General features: G+C 41.3%; 1 protein-coding gene across 1 annotated transcript; it reads left to right on the forward strand.

The window, feature by feature from the left end:
• The first annotated feature begins 271 nt into the window (after positions 1 to 271).
• Positions 272 to 13,381, forward strand: LOC139641176 (NACHT, LRR and PYD domains-containing protein 12-like). Its single transcript, XM_071515450.1, has 8 exons — positions 272 to 548; positions 1,182 to 3,015; positions 4,213 to 4,386; positions 8,497 to 8,670; positions 9,861 to 10,034; positions 11,987 to 12,160; positions 12,335 to 12,381; positions 12,816 to 13,381. The coding sequence occupies exons 1-8, from the start codon at positions 272 to 274 to the stop codon at positions 13,379 to 13,381; spliced, it is 3,420 nt and encodes a 1,139-aa protein (XP_071371551.1).
• The last annotated feature ends 354 nt before the right edge of the window (positions 13,382 to 13,735 follow it).

The raw sequence follows: 13,735 nt of genomic DNA on the forward strand, positions 1-13,735 counted from the left end.
GCTTTGTCACTGGTGCCCCCTCAACACTGATCACTGTGACCTGTATTCTCTAGTCAAAAATCCCATATACCTTTGTTCATTACTCAACAGGGCTTAATTACCAATTACTTGTGTGACCTTGCTGATAAAGTGTTATTACTATCTTTAGACACACCGCTAAAACATTGTTACTGATGAGATGTGATGAGATGAATCTTAGTCATTCCTGTGGGAAAATTGCATAATTGTTCTTAGCATTGAATATTTCCTATAATTTTACCAGGGAGCAACGATGGCAACAACTGTAGAGCTGCTCTTCAAAACTTTGGAGGATTTGGGAGATGAAGAGTTCAAGAGCTTCAAGTGGTTCCTGCAGCTGGCTGAGTGCCTGGAAGGGTCCCCAGCCATCCCAAAGAGCCGACTGGAGAAGGCAGACAGACAGGACACAGTGGATCAGATGGTGCAGACCTACAGCGGAAACACTCTGGAGGTGATCAAGAAGGTTTTAATGAAGATCAACAGGAATGATCTAGTGCAGAGTTTGTCAAACACCAGTTCAGGATCCAAAGGTTAGTCATGGGAAAATTTTAAATGGGGCATTTGTAAAAAAGGACATATAACATATAACACTTCATATCAACAATTTACACAGAGTGCAAGCTGTGCCATCTTTAAGTGTACTTTTGTTGGCCTACATCCAGACAATAGATGTGTAAAGAGAGACAGGCAGCCTTGTGAGTGTCTGTGTTTATTGTAAGTTTAAACAGTAAAAATTAGTGTATTTGCATTTATGTAATTTCTTTGGATTTTAATATACTGTATTGATCCCCCAGTCTGTGAATTCTTGTTTCGGTCTCTAGTTGGGGTGCATTATCAGCACAAAGTGAAAAGGAATGCAGCCGGCTGCTTGGTTAACACAAAGTTTGTCAACACAACCATTAAAGCATAGCTAGCAGAGCTTTATGGAAACAGCACAGTGTGAATGTGTTTTGAAGGAACCCGATTGGTTGCATGAAACTCCTGGCTGAGTAATAATAAAAGATTCTACAACAGCTACCTTATACCTTATACCCAGTCAGGTCCACCCACCAGTAATGAGCCAAATAGAGTCCATGGAGTTGGGAATGTGTACATTATCAGGAAATGTTTGCATTACTCATTACTCACCTCTCGTTGATGTCATCTGTTGTTTATTCATTCAGAAACTCCTGCTGCAGAGTGCCAACATGAAATCAAATCCAGTCTGAAGGAGAAGTTTAAGTATTTGTTTGAGGGGATTGCTAAAGCAGGAAACCCAACAGATCTGAAGCACATCTACACAGAGATTTACATCACAGAGGGAGGGAGTGGAGAGGTCAATGATGAACATGAGGTCAGACAGATTGAAACAGCATCCAGTAATCCAGCGAGACCAGAAACAACAATCAAATGTGAAGACATCTTTAAACCCTTACCTGGAAGAGACAAACCAACCAGAACATTGATGACAAAGGGAGTGGCTGGCATTGGGAAAACAGTCTTAACACAGAAGTTCACTCTGGACTGGGCTGAAGACAAAGCCAACCAGGATATACAGTTCACATTTCCATTCACTTTCCGAGAGCTGAATCTGCTGAAAGGGAAAAAGTACAGCTTGGTGAAACTTCTTCATCGCTTCTTTACTGAGACCAAAGAAGCAGGAATCTGCAGGTTTGACAAGTTCCAGGTTGTGTTCATCTTTGACGGTCTGGATGAGTGTCGACTTCCTCTGGACTTCAAGAACAACGAGATCCTGACTGATGTTACAGAGTCGACCTCAGTGGATGTGCTGCTGACAAACCTCATCAAGGGGAAACTGCTTCCCTCTGCTCGCCTCTGGATAACCACACGACCTGCAGCAGCCAATCAGATCCCTCCTGAGTGTGTTGACGTGGTGACAGAGGTGAGAGGCTTCACTGACCCACAGAAGGAGGAGTACTTCAGGAAGAGATTCAGAGATGAGGAGCAGGCCAGCAGAATCATCTCCCACATCAAGACTTCACGAAGCCTCCACATCATGTGCCACATCCCAGTCTTCTGCTGGATCACTGCTACAGTTCTGGAGCATGTGTTGAAACCCAGTAAGAGAGGAGACCTGCCCAAGACCCTGACTGAGTTGTACATCCACTTCCTGGTGGTTCAGTCCAAACTGCAGAACGTCAAGTATCATGGGAGAGCTGAGACAGATCCACACTGGAATACAGAGAGCAGGAAGATGATTCTCTCTCTGGGAAAACTGGCTTTTGAGCAGCTGGAGAAAGGCAACCTGATCTTCTATGAAGCCGACCTGACAGAGTGTGGCATTGATATCAGAGCAGCCTCAGTGTACTCAGGAGTGTTCACACAGATCTTTAAAGAGGAGCGTGGGCTGTACCAGGTCCAGGACAAGATGTTCTGCTTTGTCCATCTGAGCATTCAGGAGTTTCTGGCTGCTGCCTACATGTTCCACTGTTACACAAACAGGGAAGATAAGGTACTGGAGACATTCCTGGAAGACTGGAACATTCTAGACAGTGACCAATCTCTGGATTTCTTCCTGAACAGTTTCATGGAAAAAGCCCTGGACAGTAAAAATGGCCACTTGGACCTCTTTGTCCGATTCCTTCATGGCCTCTCACTGGAGTCCAACCAGAGTCTCTTACGAGGCCTACTGGGTCAGACCAGGAGAGTCAGAGGCCTGCTGTGGCAGATCAGAAGCAGCAGGCCAGAAAGCATCCAGAGAGCCATCAGCAACCTGAAGGAGATGAACACCTACAGTACCTCTCCTGACAGAAGCATCAACATCTTCCACTGTTTGATGGAGATGAACGACCAGTCAGTACATCAGGAGATTCAACAGTTCCTGAATTCAGAGAAGAGGTCAGAGAAGAAACTCTCTGAGATCCACTGCTCAGCTCTGGCCTACATGCTGCAGATGTCAGAGGAGGTTCTGGATGTGTTGGACCTGGAGGCCTACAACACATCAGTGGAGGGACGACGGAGACTGATCCCAGCTGTGAGGAACTGCAGGAAGGCTCGGTTAGTCCTGATGTGAATACCAACAGTATAGAACAGTGTAGAGCGACCTTCAGAGCTGACATCATCAGCATTACAATAAAGATCTATAGTTCCTCAAACATACACCCTATTAAGTGTTCTTCTACATAGTAGTGGTACAGTGTCGGGCATAACACATTACAAAGTAATGTGTCACTGTAATCACATTACTTTCCTGTAACAGAGTAAAGTAAAGCATTACTGTTCTAGGTTCAGTAATCACATTTCAGTTACTGATCTAACAGATCGATGGTTACTTGAGTTTCATTCCTCAGCTTCTTTAACCTCTTTATTGATGTAATATCTATGAAAGATTCCCCTCGTCTTCTCCTGCCTTCAGCTCATGTCAGAAATATCAGAATTACAGAGAGCGACATGAACGAGCCAACAAAGTGGTAAATACAAATCAGGAAGTTGGAATTTAATGCTGTAGGCTAAAAACCTTAAAAGTAACTAAACCCCAACCAAATCTGTGGTGAAGCCTGACATCTAATAGTAGGGTACTGAACTGGTCATCTGCTATAGGCCCTTTATAATAGCCTTTCTCTAGTTTAGTCTTTGTACTTTACCAGTGTTCATGATGAGCAGGTTATGGAGTGATTTAGCGAAGGTCAGAGCTGGCAACAAGAAGTTGTAATGCACGGGGCCTATTGGCTGGTCTTTGGTGCCAGGTGATGTTTCTCCACCTGTTGTACTCTATAGAAGGTGACACCAAAGACCAGCCAATAGCATATGGCCAGTTCAGTACCCTACTTTTCAACCAGATTCTTCTGGAAAAGTAGCTTAGCTTTACAATATTTACTGGCCCAATCAACACAAGTAAGCCTACCACAATCGTTTTAGAGTGTAACGCAAAAACAATGTAATGAACAACTTACAACAACCCAGTGTCGACACTGAGTTAGTTAGTTAGTTACAGTTATTAACAGTTATTCTGTTTTGCTGTAATGATTGCTATGACTTTACAGATTTTTTTTTTACCTTTTTACGGATATAATTGCATTTATGTATTATTTTCTGTTTGGTTTATGCTTATATTATACATTAACCACTTTTGGAAATTTTTCAAATTCTATAATACAAATTATTGTCACTGTTATTGTTATTATTACTAGTAGGTAAGTTTTGATTGGTATGCATAGTCTCAGTTCTCATTTCACATTAAATCTGTAATCACAGACTTTCTGGCTGTGGACTCTTATGGAGTCACTGTGAAGTCCTGACTTCAGCTCTGAAGTCCAGTCCCTCCCATCTGAGAGAGCTGGATCTGAGTGAAAACAAGCTGCAGGATTCAGGAGTGAAGCTGCTCTCTGCTGGACTGGAGAGTCCACACTGCAGACTGGAGACTCTCAGGTCAGACAGCATATAACAATGTGCTGACATGAATGTTATATGAATATTGTGGTGACACTTAATATTAGGACTTCTGTGTAGAGTCGTTCCATCTGAAATTAGAATCGTTTTTTTTTTTGCAGGCCAAGTTCAAGTTTAATTGTCATATGTAAAAAAAAAAAAAACATTTAAGAAACAATGAAATGCTTATTAACGGCTCCCTCACGGCAGCTTATCCCATCAATGTCAAAACAAAACAGCAACACAGACATACGTATAATCACACACAATTTACTCAATGAGTCATAATAGCACAACATAATAATAATAAAGAGCATGATAAGGTGCAGTCTACACAGTGCAGTAGTGTGAGTGCATTAGTCCAGCTGTTTGTTACTGAGCATACGAATGGCTTGGGAGAAGAAGCTGTCCTTAAATCTTGACCTTGTTTGTACGCTACAGCACAGTTTGCCAGATTGCAGCAGTGAGAACAGTGTGTGTGCAGGATGGGATGAATTGATGATGTTGTGTTGCCTTGCTCAGGCAACAACTGTGGTAGATGTCCTCAGTGGGGGGAAGAGCTGAGACTGCCCCCCCCCCCAAAAAAAAAACGACCCCATAGGTCGTTTGTACAAGCAGTTTATTACAACCTATAGTTACATTTTAAAGTTAAGCGACCTCCAGCATGTAAATAATGACAGTGTGCTACGCTGTTCTGCGTCCACGTCATGTGACTGTCAAGTTTCTCTCAACATTAAAATAAAAGTAAGAGTGTTGTGGTCGGGGATGGCGGATTGGCGTATACGTTTGCCTTTGATGTCGGCGAATGGGGTTCGAGTCCCATAACCATAACCCAAGTTGTTTCAATTGCCTAAATTTAACCATTAACCAACCTTTGGGACATAATTAAATTTGTGGCGGAGGAATGTTTTCAAATTCATCGAGGTCATGTTCATTTCATGTATTTTTGTGAGATCACATTGGTTACGCTCCTGTGGGTCGTATTAGAGGTTAGGAACAAACGACCTATGTGGTCGTATGAGTTGGAGAACTTGTTGGAGGAAGAGCTGTACTTTTTCCCTTTCAGAGTTTGTAAGCTGTTGAGTAGTTTTGAAATTGTTTTGTATAGCCTTATGGCCTTTGTCCATACCAAACTGTAATGCAACCCGTTAAGATGCTTTCAACAGTGCCCCGGTAGAAGTTAATGAGAATGGTTTTGTGCAGTCTGAATGTCCTCAGGCTTCTGAGAAAATGGAGGTGCTGTTGTGGTTTTGTGATGATGGAACTGGTGTTGTGGGACCAGGTCAGATCATTAGAGATCTGGATGCTCTGAAATTTAAAGTTGTCCACAGCCGCTACAGCCGCCCCTTGGTTGTGATGGGAGTGTGCCCTTTGCTGTTTTTCCTCAAGTCAATAATAAGTTGTTTTCTTGGCACCACACTCCCAAGTCCCGCACCTCTCTCCAGTAGGATGTCTCATCATTATTACTTATCAAGGGCTGAACAATTAATCAAAATTTTATCGAAATCGCAATATGGCCTGCTGCAATTTTAAATCGCAGGAGGTGCAATATTTGTTAAAGGTGAACTGTGTGTCAAAATAGCATTTTAAATGAAATATTGTGGTGCTGCAGAGATGTCCTATCTATCTATCTATCTATCTATCTATCTATCTATCTTGTGGCCACAACTTACTAACATGTGGGAACAAGATCCTTATGTTTGGGACTGAGAAGCAGTCCCTGCAGCTTCAAGTCAACATATAGCGCTGTGCACTATAGATCTCATTCCCACGAGAGAGAAAGTTGTGGCCATGAGATAGATCTTGTTCCCATGAGATAGTAATTGAAACATGATTTCACCTCCATTATGTTTAGCTATACAATCATGGGTAAACAAAAAATAAAGCAGCGTATATAACACACAACCCTGAGGTGAGCCAGTATTAAGAATGAGTGCAAATGACAAAGCATTACCAACTTTAAGAGTCTGTGTAAAAAGTCAAGTCAGTAACCCTAACCAGTCACACAGAGAGTTACAGAGACCCAAGGCCTGTAGTTTGGCATCCAGTTCAGAGGGAATTATAGTGTTGAAAGCAGCGCTATTATCCACAAATGGTATTGTGACATATTTATTTATATTCTCTAAGTGTTCAATGGCAATATGTAAGGCCAGAGAGGTAGCATCATCAACAGATCTGTTAGATTGGTAAGCTAAATGAAACAGATCAAAGGACTCAGGAATGTTACATTTTAGAAATGATATGACTAGTTATCAGTCCATTTAATGTAAGGAAGGTTTTTTAAAAACAAAATCACAACTATCAGGATTAATATGGCTTCAGGTGCTGGTAATTTAATTAGTCAACCTTTTAAAAGGCAAGCATCCATGAAGACATTTACTAGTATTTTGGAACCTGTCATCTGAAAATTTTGTTCCAATACAAAGTGTCCATTCTGGACCTAAACTAAACCTTTATTTATTTGAAACGACTTGGCATCCAGATTTTTTCCTGTGGGGAATTGACCAATTCTGAGACATGACAGCTGATTCCAGATGGAAAGACTCTATTAGGTCGACATTATGCTGATCCACACTAGTCCACTGACAAATGTTGAGCTACAAATTTCAAACCACAACAGATGTAACCAAAAAAAAGGCCAGATGTCAGGAAAACAGACACCAGTTCACCTTAGGAAACACCATCATACCACACACCATGAGCTACACCTACCTCGGTCTTACAATAACAGCCTCAGGCAGCTTCGGCCTGGCAGTGAACGCACTAAAAGAAAAAGCTTGAAGAGCTCTACATGCAATCAAAATGAAATTTTATAATATCCAAATTCCAATTAAAATCTGGCTTAAAATATTTGATAGTGTGATCCAGCCCATTGCGCTGTATGGTAGTGAAGTCTGGGGTCCACTCAGTCACAATAGCTTCACCAGCTGGGAGAAACATCCAACAGAATCCCTACATGCTGAGTTCTGCAGACACATCCTACACACACAGAGAAAAACACCAACAAACGCATGCAGATCAGAGTTAGGCCGTTATCCTTTAACAATCAACATTCAAAAGCGAGCGCTAAATTTTTTAAATCACCTCAAATTCAGTTCTCCAGACAGCCTCCACTCTAAAGCCCTCCGAACCCAAGAGCTGAACCCAGAAAAGAGTCCGCTGTGTCAGCTGGTGCTGAGACTAACTGCCCCCCCTCAGCCACACCCGGACCAGGCTCACACCAACACTGCTTTACCAAAACCAAATTATTAAACAATGCAAAGAAACCTATTTGGAACATTGGAAAAAATAAACTAAAAGCCAAAGTAGACTAGAATGTTATCTGACCCTAAAAAGAGATTATGAATTGGCAGAATATCTCTCTACTGTCAGAGATAGGAAGCAGAGACAGATCCTCACCAGGTACAGGCTCAGTGACCACCAATTGGCAATCGAAACAGGAAGACATAAGAAATCATGGCAACCAAAAGACAACAGAACATGTGGTCACTGTTCGACAGGTGAGGTCGAGATGGAGATGCTCTTCCTCCTAAAATGTGAAAAATTGAACTCAGCCAGAGAAATCTACTTTAACAAGTTCAGCTCCCAAGTCTCCCACTTCAGAGAGCTTGATGATCAGTCAAAGCTGCGACTTCTACTAGGAGAGGGAAACACAGCAGACCTAGCGGCTCAGTTTGTAGAAACTTGTCACAACCTGAGGAACAGTGAGTGGCCAATACACTTTTATTTTATTTTATTTATTTTTCTCTTTGAATGTTATTGTGTACTGCATATAAAATGTGTGTAACCCTTGTTACCAACAAACATTAATTCCTTCACATAGTTTACTGATCCTCACTCTGTGATGGAGGCTCTGGGTACGGGAGCTGAACACGAAGCAACCCAGTTCCTCTGTCCAGGCACTGACTCTCTCACACACACACACACACACACACACACCTAGACTGATATTCATCTTGATGCTTTGGCAATATTGTCTGTGAACTTTCATGCCAATAAAGCACATTGAATTGAATTGAATTGAATTGTAACTGGATTATGAAACACTGAATTGTTGCAAGCATTCAGGAATATTTTATTTTATAGCTACATGCTTTGTTCTTTATTCAGATTGAGTGGCTGCAGCTTGATGGAGAGCTGCTGTGCTTCTCTGGCCTCAGCTCTGAAGTCCAACCCCTCCCACCTGAGAGAGCTGGACCTGAGTAACAACAACCTGCAGGATTCAGGACTGAAGCTGCTCTCTGCTGGACTGGAGAGTCCACACTGCAGACTGGAGACTCTAAGGTCAGATCAGTTTACAGTTTTTCTGAGTTGATATGACACATTTCTCCAAACTAAGATCCATCAAAACAGGATTCCTGAATCCACAAAGTTCAGCCCTGGAGGTTTTACAGGATTTCCTGTTTTATTGATCCAGCTTCATATGCACAGCAGTGAAGCTCAGTGACTGAGAGAAGATCATCCATGCTCTGATATCTTGTCATTAGATTACTGCACCTTTCTCTGTTCCTTTCAGCCATAATTCACTGTCACATCTCCAGCTGGTTCAGAATAGAGCAGCTAGATTTTAACCAGAGGGAAGGTGACATCATCATCTGCCCAGTTTTAACATCTGTCAGCTGGTTACCAGTTAGATAGAGAATTAATATTAAAATGTCACTGAACACATTTAAACAGGCTAGTTTTGCTCCTGAATTACACTGTGGAACTCTTAGTTCCCTGAGATCTTCAGGACTTTCTGACTCCCTCAGTCCAGACTCAACACTAAAGGTAATTTCACTTTTATCATCAGGGTTTCCAGACTATTGAAAGCCTTTCTGAGGGACTAAGGCTGTGGCCACATGGATAGATTTCTGTTCGTTGGACTGTTTTTAGAATAATAAGGAACTTACCTGGAAAACCTCTAGTCATCCCAGCGTTACACCAGACTTTCTCAGTTTTATCTTTGTTTTGGTCAGACCGTTGTTTCTGTGATCACCACTATTTGTTCCAAAACAGACAAGGAATGTGTCTGCTTGGCTGAACGGACAGTAACGAATCCATCCGTCCAGAAAAAAGTTCAACTCGCTCTAACTTTGTGTCCAAAATGGATGGAAATCTGACAGAGGCACTGTGAACCTGTGAAGGTCGACGACCTGCAGAATTCAGAGGGGTCGACCTCTTCACGTCCCTACATGTAACTCGTAGTACTTACTAATGATATTAATATTGATGTTTAGCATCTGTTTCCTCTACATACTACAGGTATAAACAATGTGTGATACAAATGTTGGGTATTGCATTCCTCTTTTACTCTGTTCCTTTAATGTTATTAAGGGGTGGGCGGGGTTAGAACGGCACATGTTGGATCTCTGAAACACCAAATGTTCCCTGCCCAAGTGAGCTGGAGTTCAACACTGAAGCCCTTCCCACTCACTGACAGTGAGTTGCTCTGGAAAGCTAAAGAGTCAAGGATTTTCTTTGTGTTTTGTCAGGTTAAATCAAGACAAACTCACAGGGAAATGCTGTCAGGAGATGTCATCAGTTCTCAGCTCCCAGTCCTCTAGTCTGAGAGAGCTGGACCTGAGTAACAACGACCTGCAGGATTCAGGACTGAAGCTGCTCTCTGCTGGACTGGAGAGTCCACACTGCAGACTTGAGACTCTCAGGTCAGGATCACTGTTACTGTTCAACAGACCATTTCAATTCTGATTTATATGCACAAATTCCTGAGCTTTGTAGGATTTTGATGTGATTTTTGAAAGCAGCTGAGAAACCAACATTCAGCTCTACTTTCTCTCCTCTGAGAGAATATTTCATTATTTCTCTCCTCACTGCCTCTGTTGTTGAAACCTAAAGTAAAGGACTTGTCACATTCTCTCACAAACTGAGTTGAGAACTGAAATCGAAATCAAACTGAAAACACAAATCCGATCCTTGTGTCAAGCTGGGATCTCTTTTCCAGAAAATCTGTGCAGAAGCAATCCTCAAGAATAAACACTGAATAAACTCCCGCAACCTTCCTCCAAGCTGCTGATTTTCATTGGCTATCCTTAAATAATCTGTGATTGATGGTTAATTCCGGATATTTACCTACTTTACTGATTAACCATTCATCATGCATCTTTAGTTTATTTATTTTTTTGAGAGTGAATGAATGGATATACTGGATAGCCTACATTTATTTGATTTACTAGGCAATGTATTTTTAGATGGAAAACAAATGTCAGCTGACAAAATAAAAACGAGTTACTGTTTTTAAAATATTAGATGGCCGCTACTTCTGTTCACAATGATAAATTTCAAACGACATATCTACACTGAACCAAAATATAAACTTTGTGTGTCGCACTGCATGAGGCAAATGGTGGTCACACCAGATACTGACTGGTTTTCAAAAAATGCACATCTGTAGCCCTAGTCATGTGAGATCCATAGTTCAGTGCCTCATAAATGTCTTTTTTCAAGATAAAACTGCACATTTTAGAGTGGCCTTTTATTGTGAGCAGCACAAGGCACACCTGTGCAATAATCAGGCTGTTTAATCAGCATCTTGATATGCCACACCTGTCAGGTGGATGGATTATCTTGGCAGAGGAGAAGTCCTCACTAACACAGATTTAAACAAATTTGTGAACAAAATTTGAGAGAAATAAGCCTTTTGTGTGCATAGAAAAAGTCTTAGATCTTTCATTTCAATTCATGAAAAATGGGAACAAAAACAAAAGTGTTCCGTTTACATTTTTGTTCAGTATAATACTGATTTGTGGGTCTTGTTCTGGGTTTAGTAACAATAGTGTAAAACACGAGTGGCGCTGAGCAGTGCTGGAAGTCGTGGCTGGGCACCGGCGTGCGGCGGCGGTATGTGCACCTTCATTGTAAACACTGGTTTGAATTTTTGGACGCTGTATGTCGTACGGCAGACGTGTCTGGTGTGCGACCCCCTTTAGTGCTGGGTGATATGGCTGAAAATGTTATCAAAATTTTCATAGCAGGTGATGTTGAGTTTTATCGCAATATAATGTAAAATCACTATTTCTGTCAAGTTTAAAGGGGTAATTTTGCTCCTGAATAAAAGCTGTATAGATCTGACAGTCAGTGTTCATTTAAGACACTTTATTGCCAGAATAAAAAAAAAAAAAAAATGAAACAGAGACCAAGCGAAAATAAAATGGTTTTTCAGTCATATTTTTCTACAACCTTATATAATCTTTATATGAGAATAACGAACCAAAGTGGTGAAAGCCTGTTCTTCCACTTCTTCCAGTATGACCTGAACACAGTAAATAAGGAAGTGTATGAGCAACGCTAAAAAATATCAAATGGACTATTATAACTGAAATATCACAAGTGTTCAGTTGCAGCTATCTAAAGATATATTTAACTGCAGTGTGAGTGTTGTTGTGTTTTATTCACTTTTTGGGTCCAGCTGTTGGAGAGTTGTGTTTGCTGTGTGTGTGTGTTGGACAGCAGCTCTCCTATTTAACTGAAGCTATGTAAAACTACAGTGAAGTTATGTAATTTTGAACTGAATCAAAAAACAAAAAAAAATGCAACAATATGTCACTGTTGGCTGTGTGTGTGTGTGTGTGTGTGTGTGTGTGTGTGTGTGTGTGTGCAGGCTGTCAGGCTGTCTGCTCACAGAGGAAGGCTGTGCTTCTCTGGCCTCAGCTCTGAGCTCCAACCCCTCCCATCTGAGAGAGCTGGACCTGAGCTACAATCATCCAGGAGCCTCAGGAGTGAAGCTGCTCTCTGCTGGACTGGAGGATCCACACCGGAGACTGGACTCTCTCAGGTCTGGACAGGCAACGTCTGCTAGAAGGCTGAGAGTCACACTGAGAAGATGAGGAATACTGTTTAATGTTTAATGGTGGATATGAGAGGAAATCATTCATAGGGAAGGTTATTAAATGTCCATGTTTCCACCATCAAAGAGAATCTGCTGATCTGACTTTGTTTATTCCCCCAGTATGGACCATGGTGGAGTCCAGTGGTTGAAACCAGGTCTGAGGAAGTGTAAGTGTGTATTTAGTTTGATTCATGAAAACAAAGCAGCAAACATTCAACTATTTAGATTGAAAGACCATTTATGCAGCAGTATGTGACGTCCATTCATTCAAATCCTACTGTGAGTGAAGATGATGGCTGACATCATGTGTTTTAATGAATCCATTAAATAAGTTCTGAAATGTGAAATATTTAGCTATTTATTGTGTGTATATGTATATATTTGTCTATATATACAGTATATGTGTATGTGTATGTATCTATATCATAATTATAGATTTTTCATTCATTATTGTTATATTTATTTATTTTTAACCCATTCATGTTATCATTAGTCTCTTTTAATCATATTGTCCTAATTGTTACATCTTATACAAGCCCCATCAGATAATTGTTCACAGAAATGAAACTGATTGCTGTATTGAGTATTGTTCTCTCATCAGATGCCTGTGAAGTCACACTGGATCCAAACACAACACACAGAAACCTCTTCCTGTCTGAAGACAACAGAAAGGTGACGAGGGTGAGAGAGGAGCAGCCATATCCTGATCACCCAGAGAGATTTGACTACTGGGAACAGCTGCTGTGTAGAAATGGTCTGACTGGTCGCTGTTACTGGGAGGTCGAGAGGGAAGGAACGGTTCATATAGGAGTGACTTACAGAGGAATCAGTAGGAGAGGAGCGGGTGCTGACTGCTGGCTTGGAGGGAATGAAAAGTCCTGGAGTCTGTTCTGTTATGATGTTGGTTACTATGCCTGGTACAATAACAGATCAACACTCATACAATTCCCCCGCTCCTCTGTCTCTAACAGACTAGCAGTGTATCTGGACTGGCCTGCTGGCTCTCTGTCCTTCTACAGAGTTTCCTCTGACACACTGATCCACATCCACACCTTCCACTCCACATTCACTGAACCACTCTATCCGGGGTTTAGGTTTGGGTTTGGTTCCTCAGTGTCTCTGTGTCAGATAGAGGAGGGAGACTCTGCTGACCACTCACACTGCTGACCAAAGACAGCTGCTGAGATGATCCATCAGTCACTGTAAACAGAGTAGATTGTATTGTATTGCATAACTGAACAGGATTTTAACATCACATGGACAACAGCAATTTGGAAAATGAAATGAATCAGAATCATATTGTATTTAATCTGAGAGTCAGTTATTGATGATTGACAGGTTATAATGTTTTCCCTTTGAATCTTTATTTTATTTGTTCAGTCTCACTTCTCCAAGCTGAACATCTATCTTGTTTTCTGCAGGAATAAAGGTTAATTGAAGATAGTTTGATCCTCATTTTCAACCAAGCATAGTTTTAACAGAATTTGTTTACTTTAAATGAAATTATTTTGCCTTAAAATA

The sequence above is a fragment of the Centroberyx affinis genome, unplaced genomic scaffold (genome assembly GCF_046629955.1).
Source record: "Centroberyx affinis isolate AG114_WGS23_722 - 3 ecotype Tasmania unplaced genomic scaffold, CSIRO-AGI_Caff_v1 ptg000351l_1, whole genome shotgun sequence".
NCBI classification, from domain to species: domain Eukaryota; kingdom Metazoa; phylum Chordata; class Actinopteri; order Beryciformes; family Berycidae; genus Centroberyx; species Centroberyx affinis.

Excerpts from the sequence above, each read along its gene's own strand:
- LOC139641176 (XM_071515450.1), top strand. The coding sequence starts at position 272 with ATGGCAACAACTGTAGAGCTGCTCTTCAAAACTTTGGAGGATTTGGGA. Across the intron at positions 10,035-11,986 it reads TGCAGACTTGAGACTCTCAG|GCTGTCAGGCTGTCTGCTCA; the intron begins GTCAGGATCACT and ends GTGTGTGTGCAG. Across the intron at positions 12,382-12,815 it reads GAAACCAGGTCTGAGGAAGT|ATGCCTGTGAAGTCACACTG; the intron begins GTAAGTGTGTAT and ends TTCTCTCATCAG.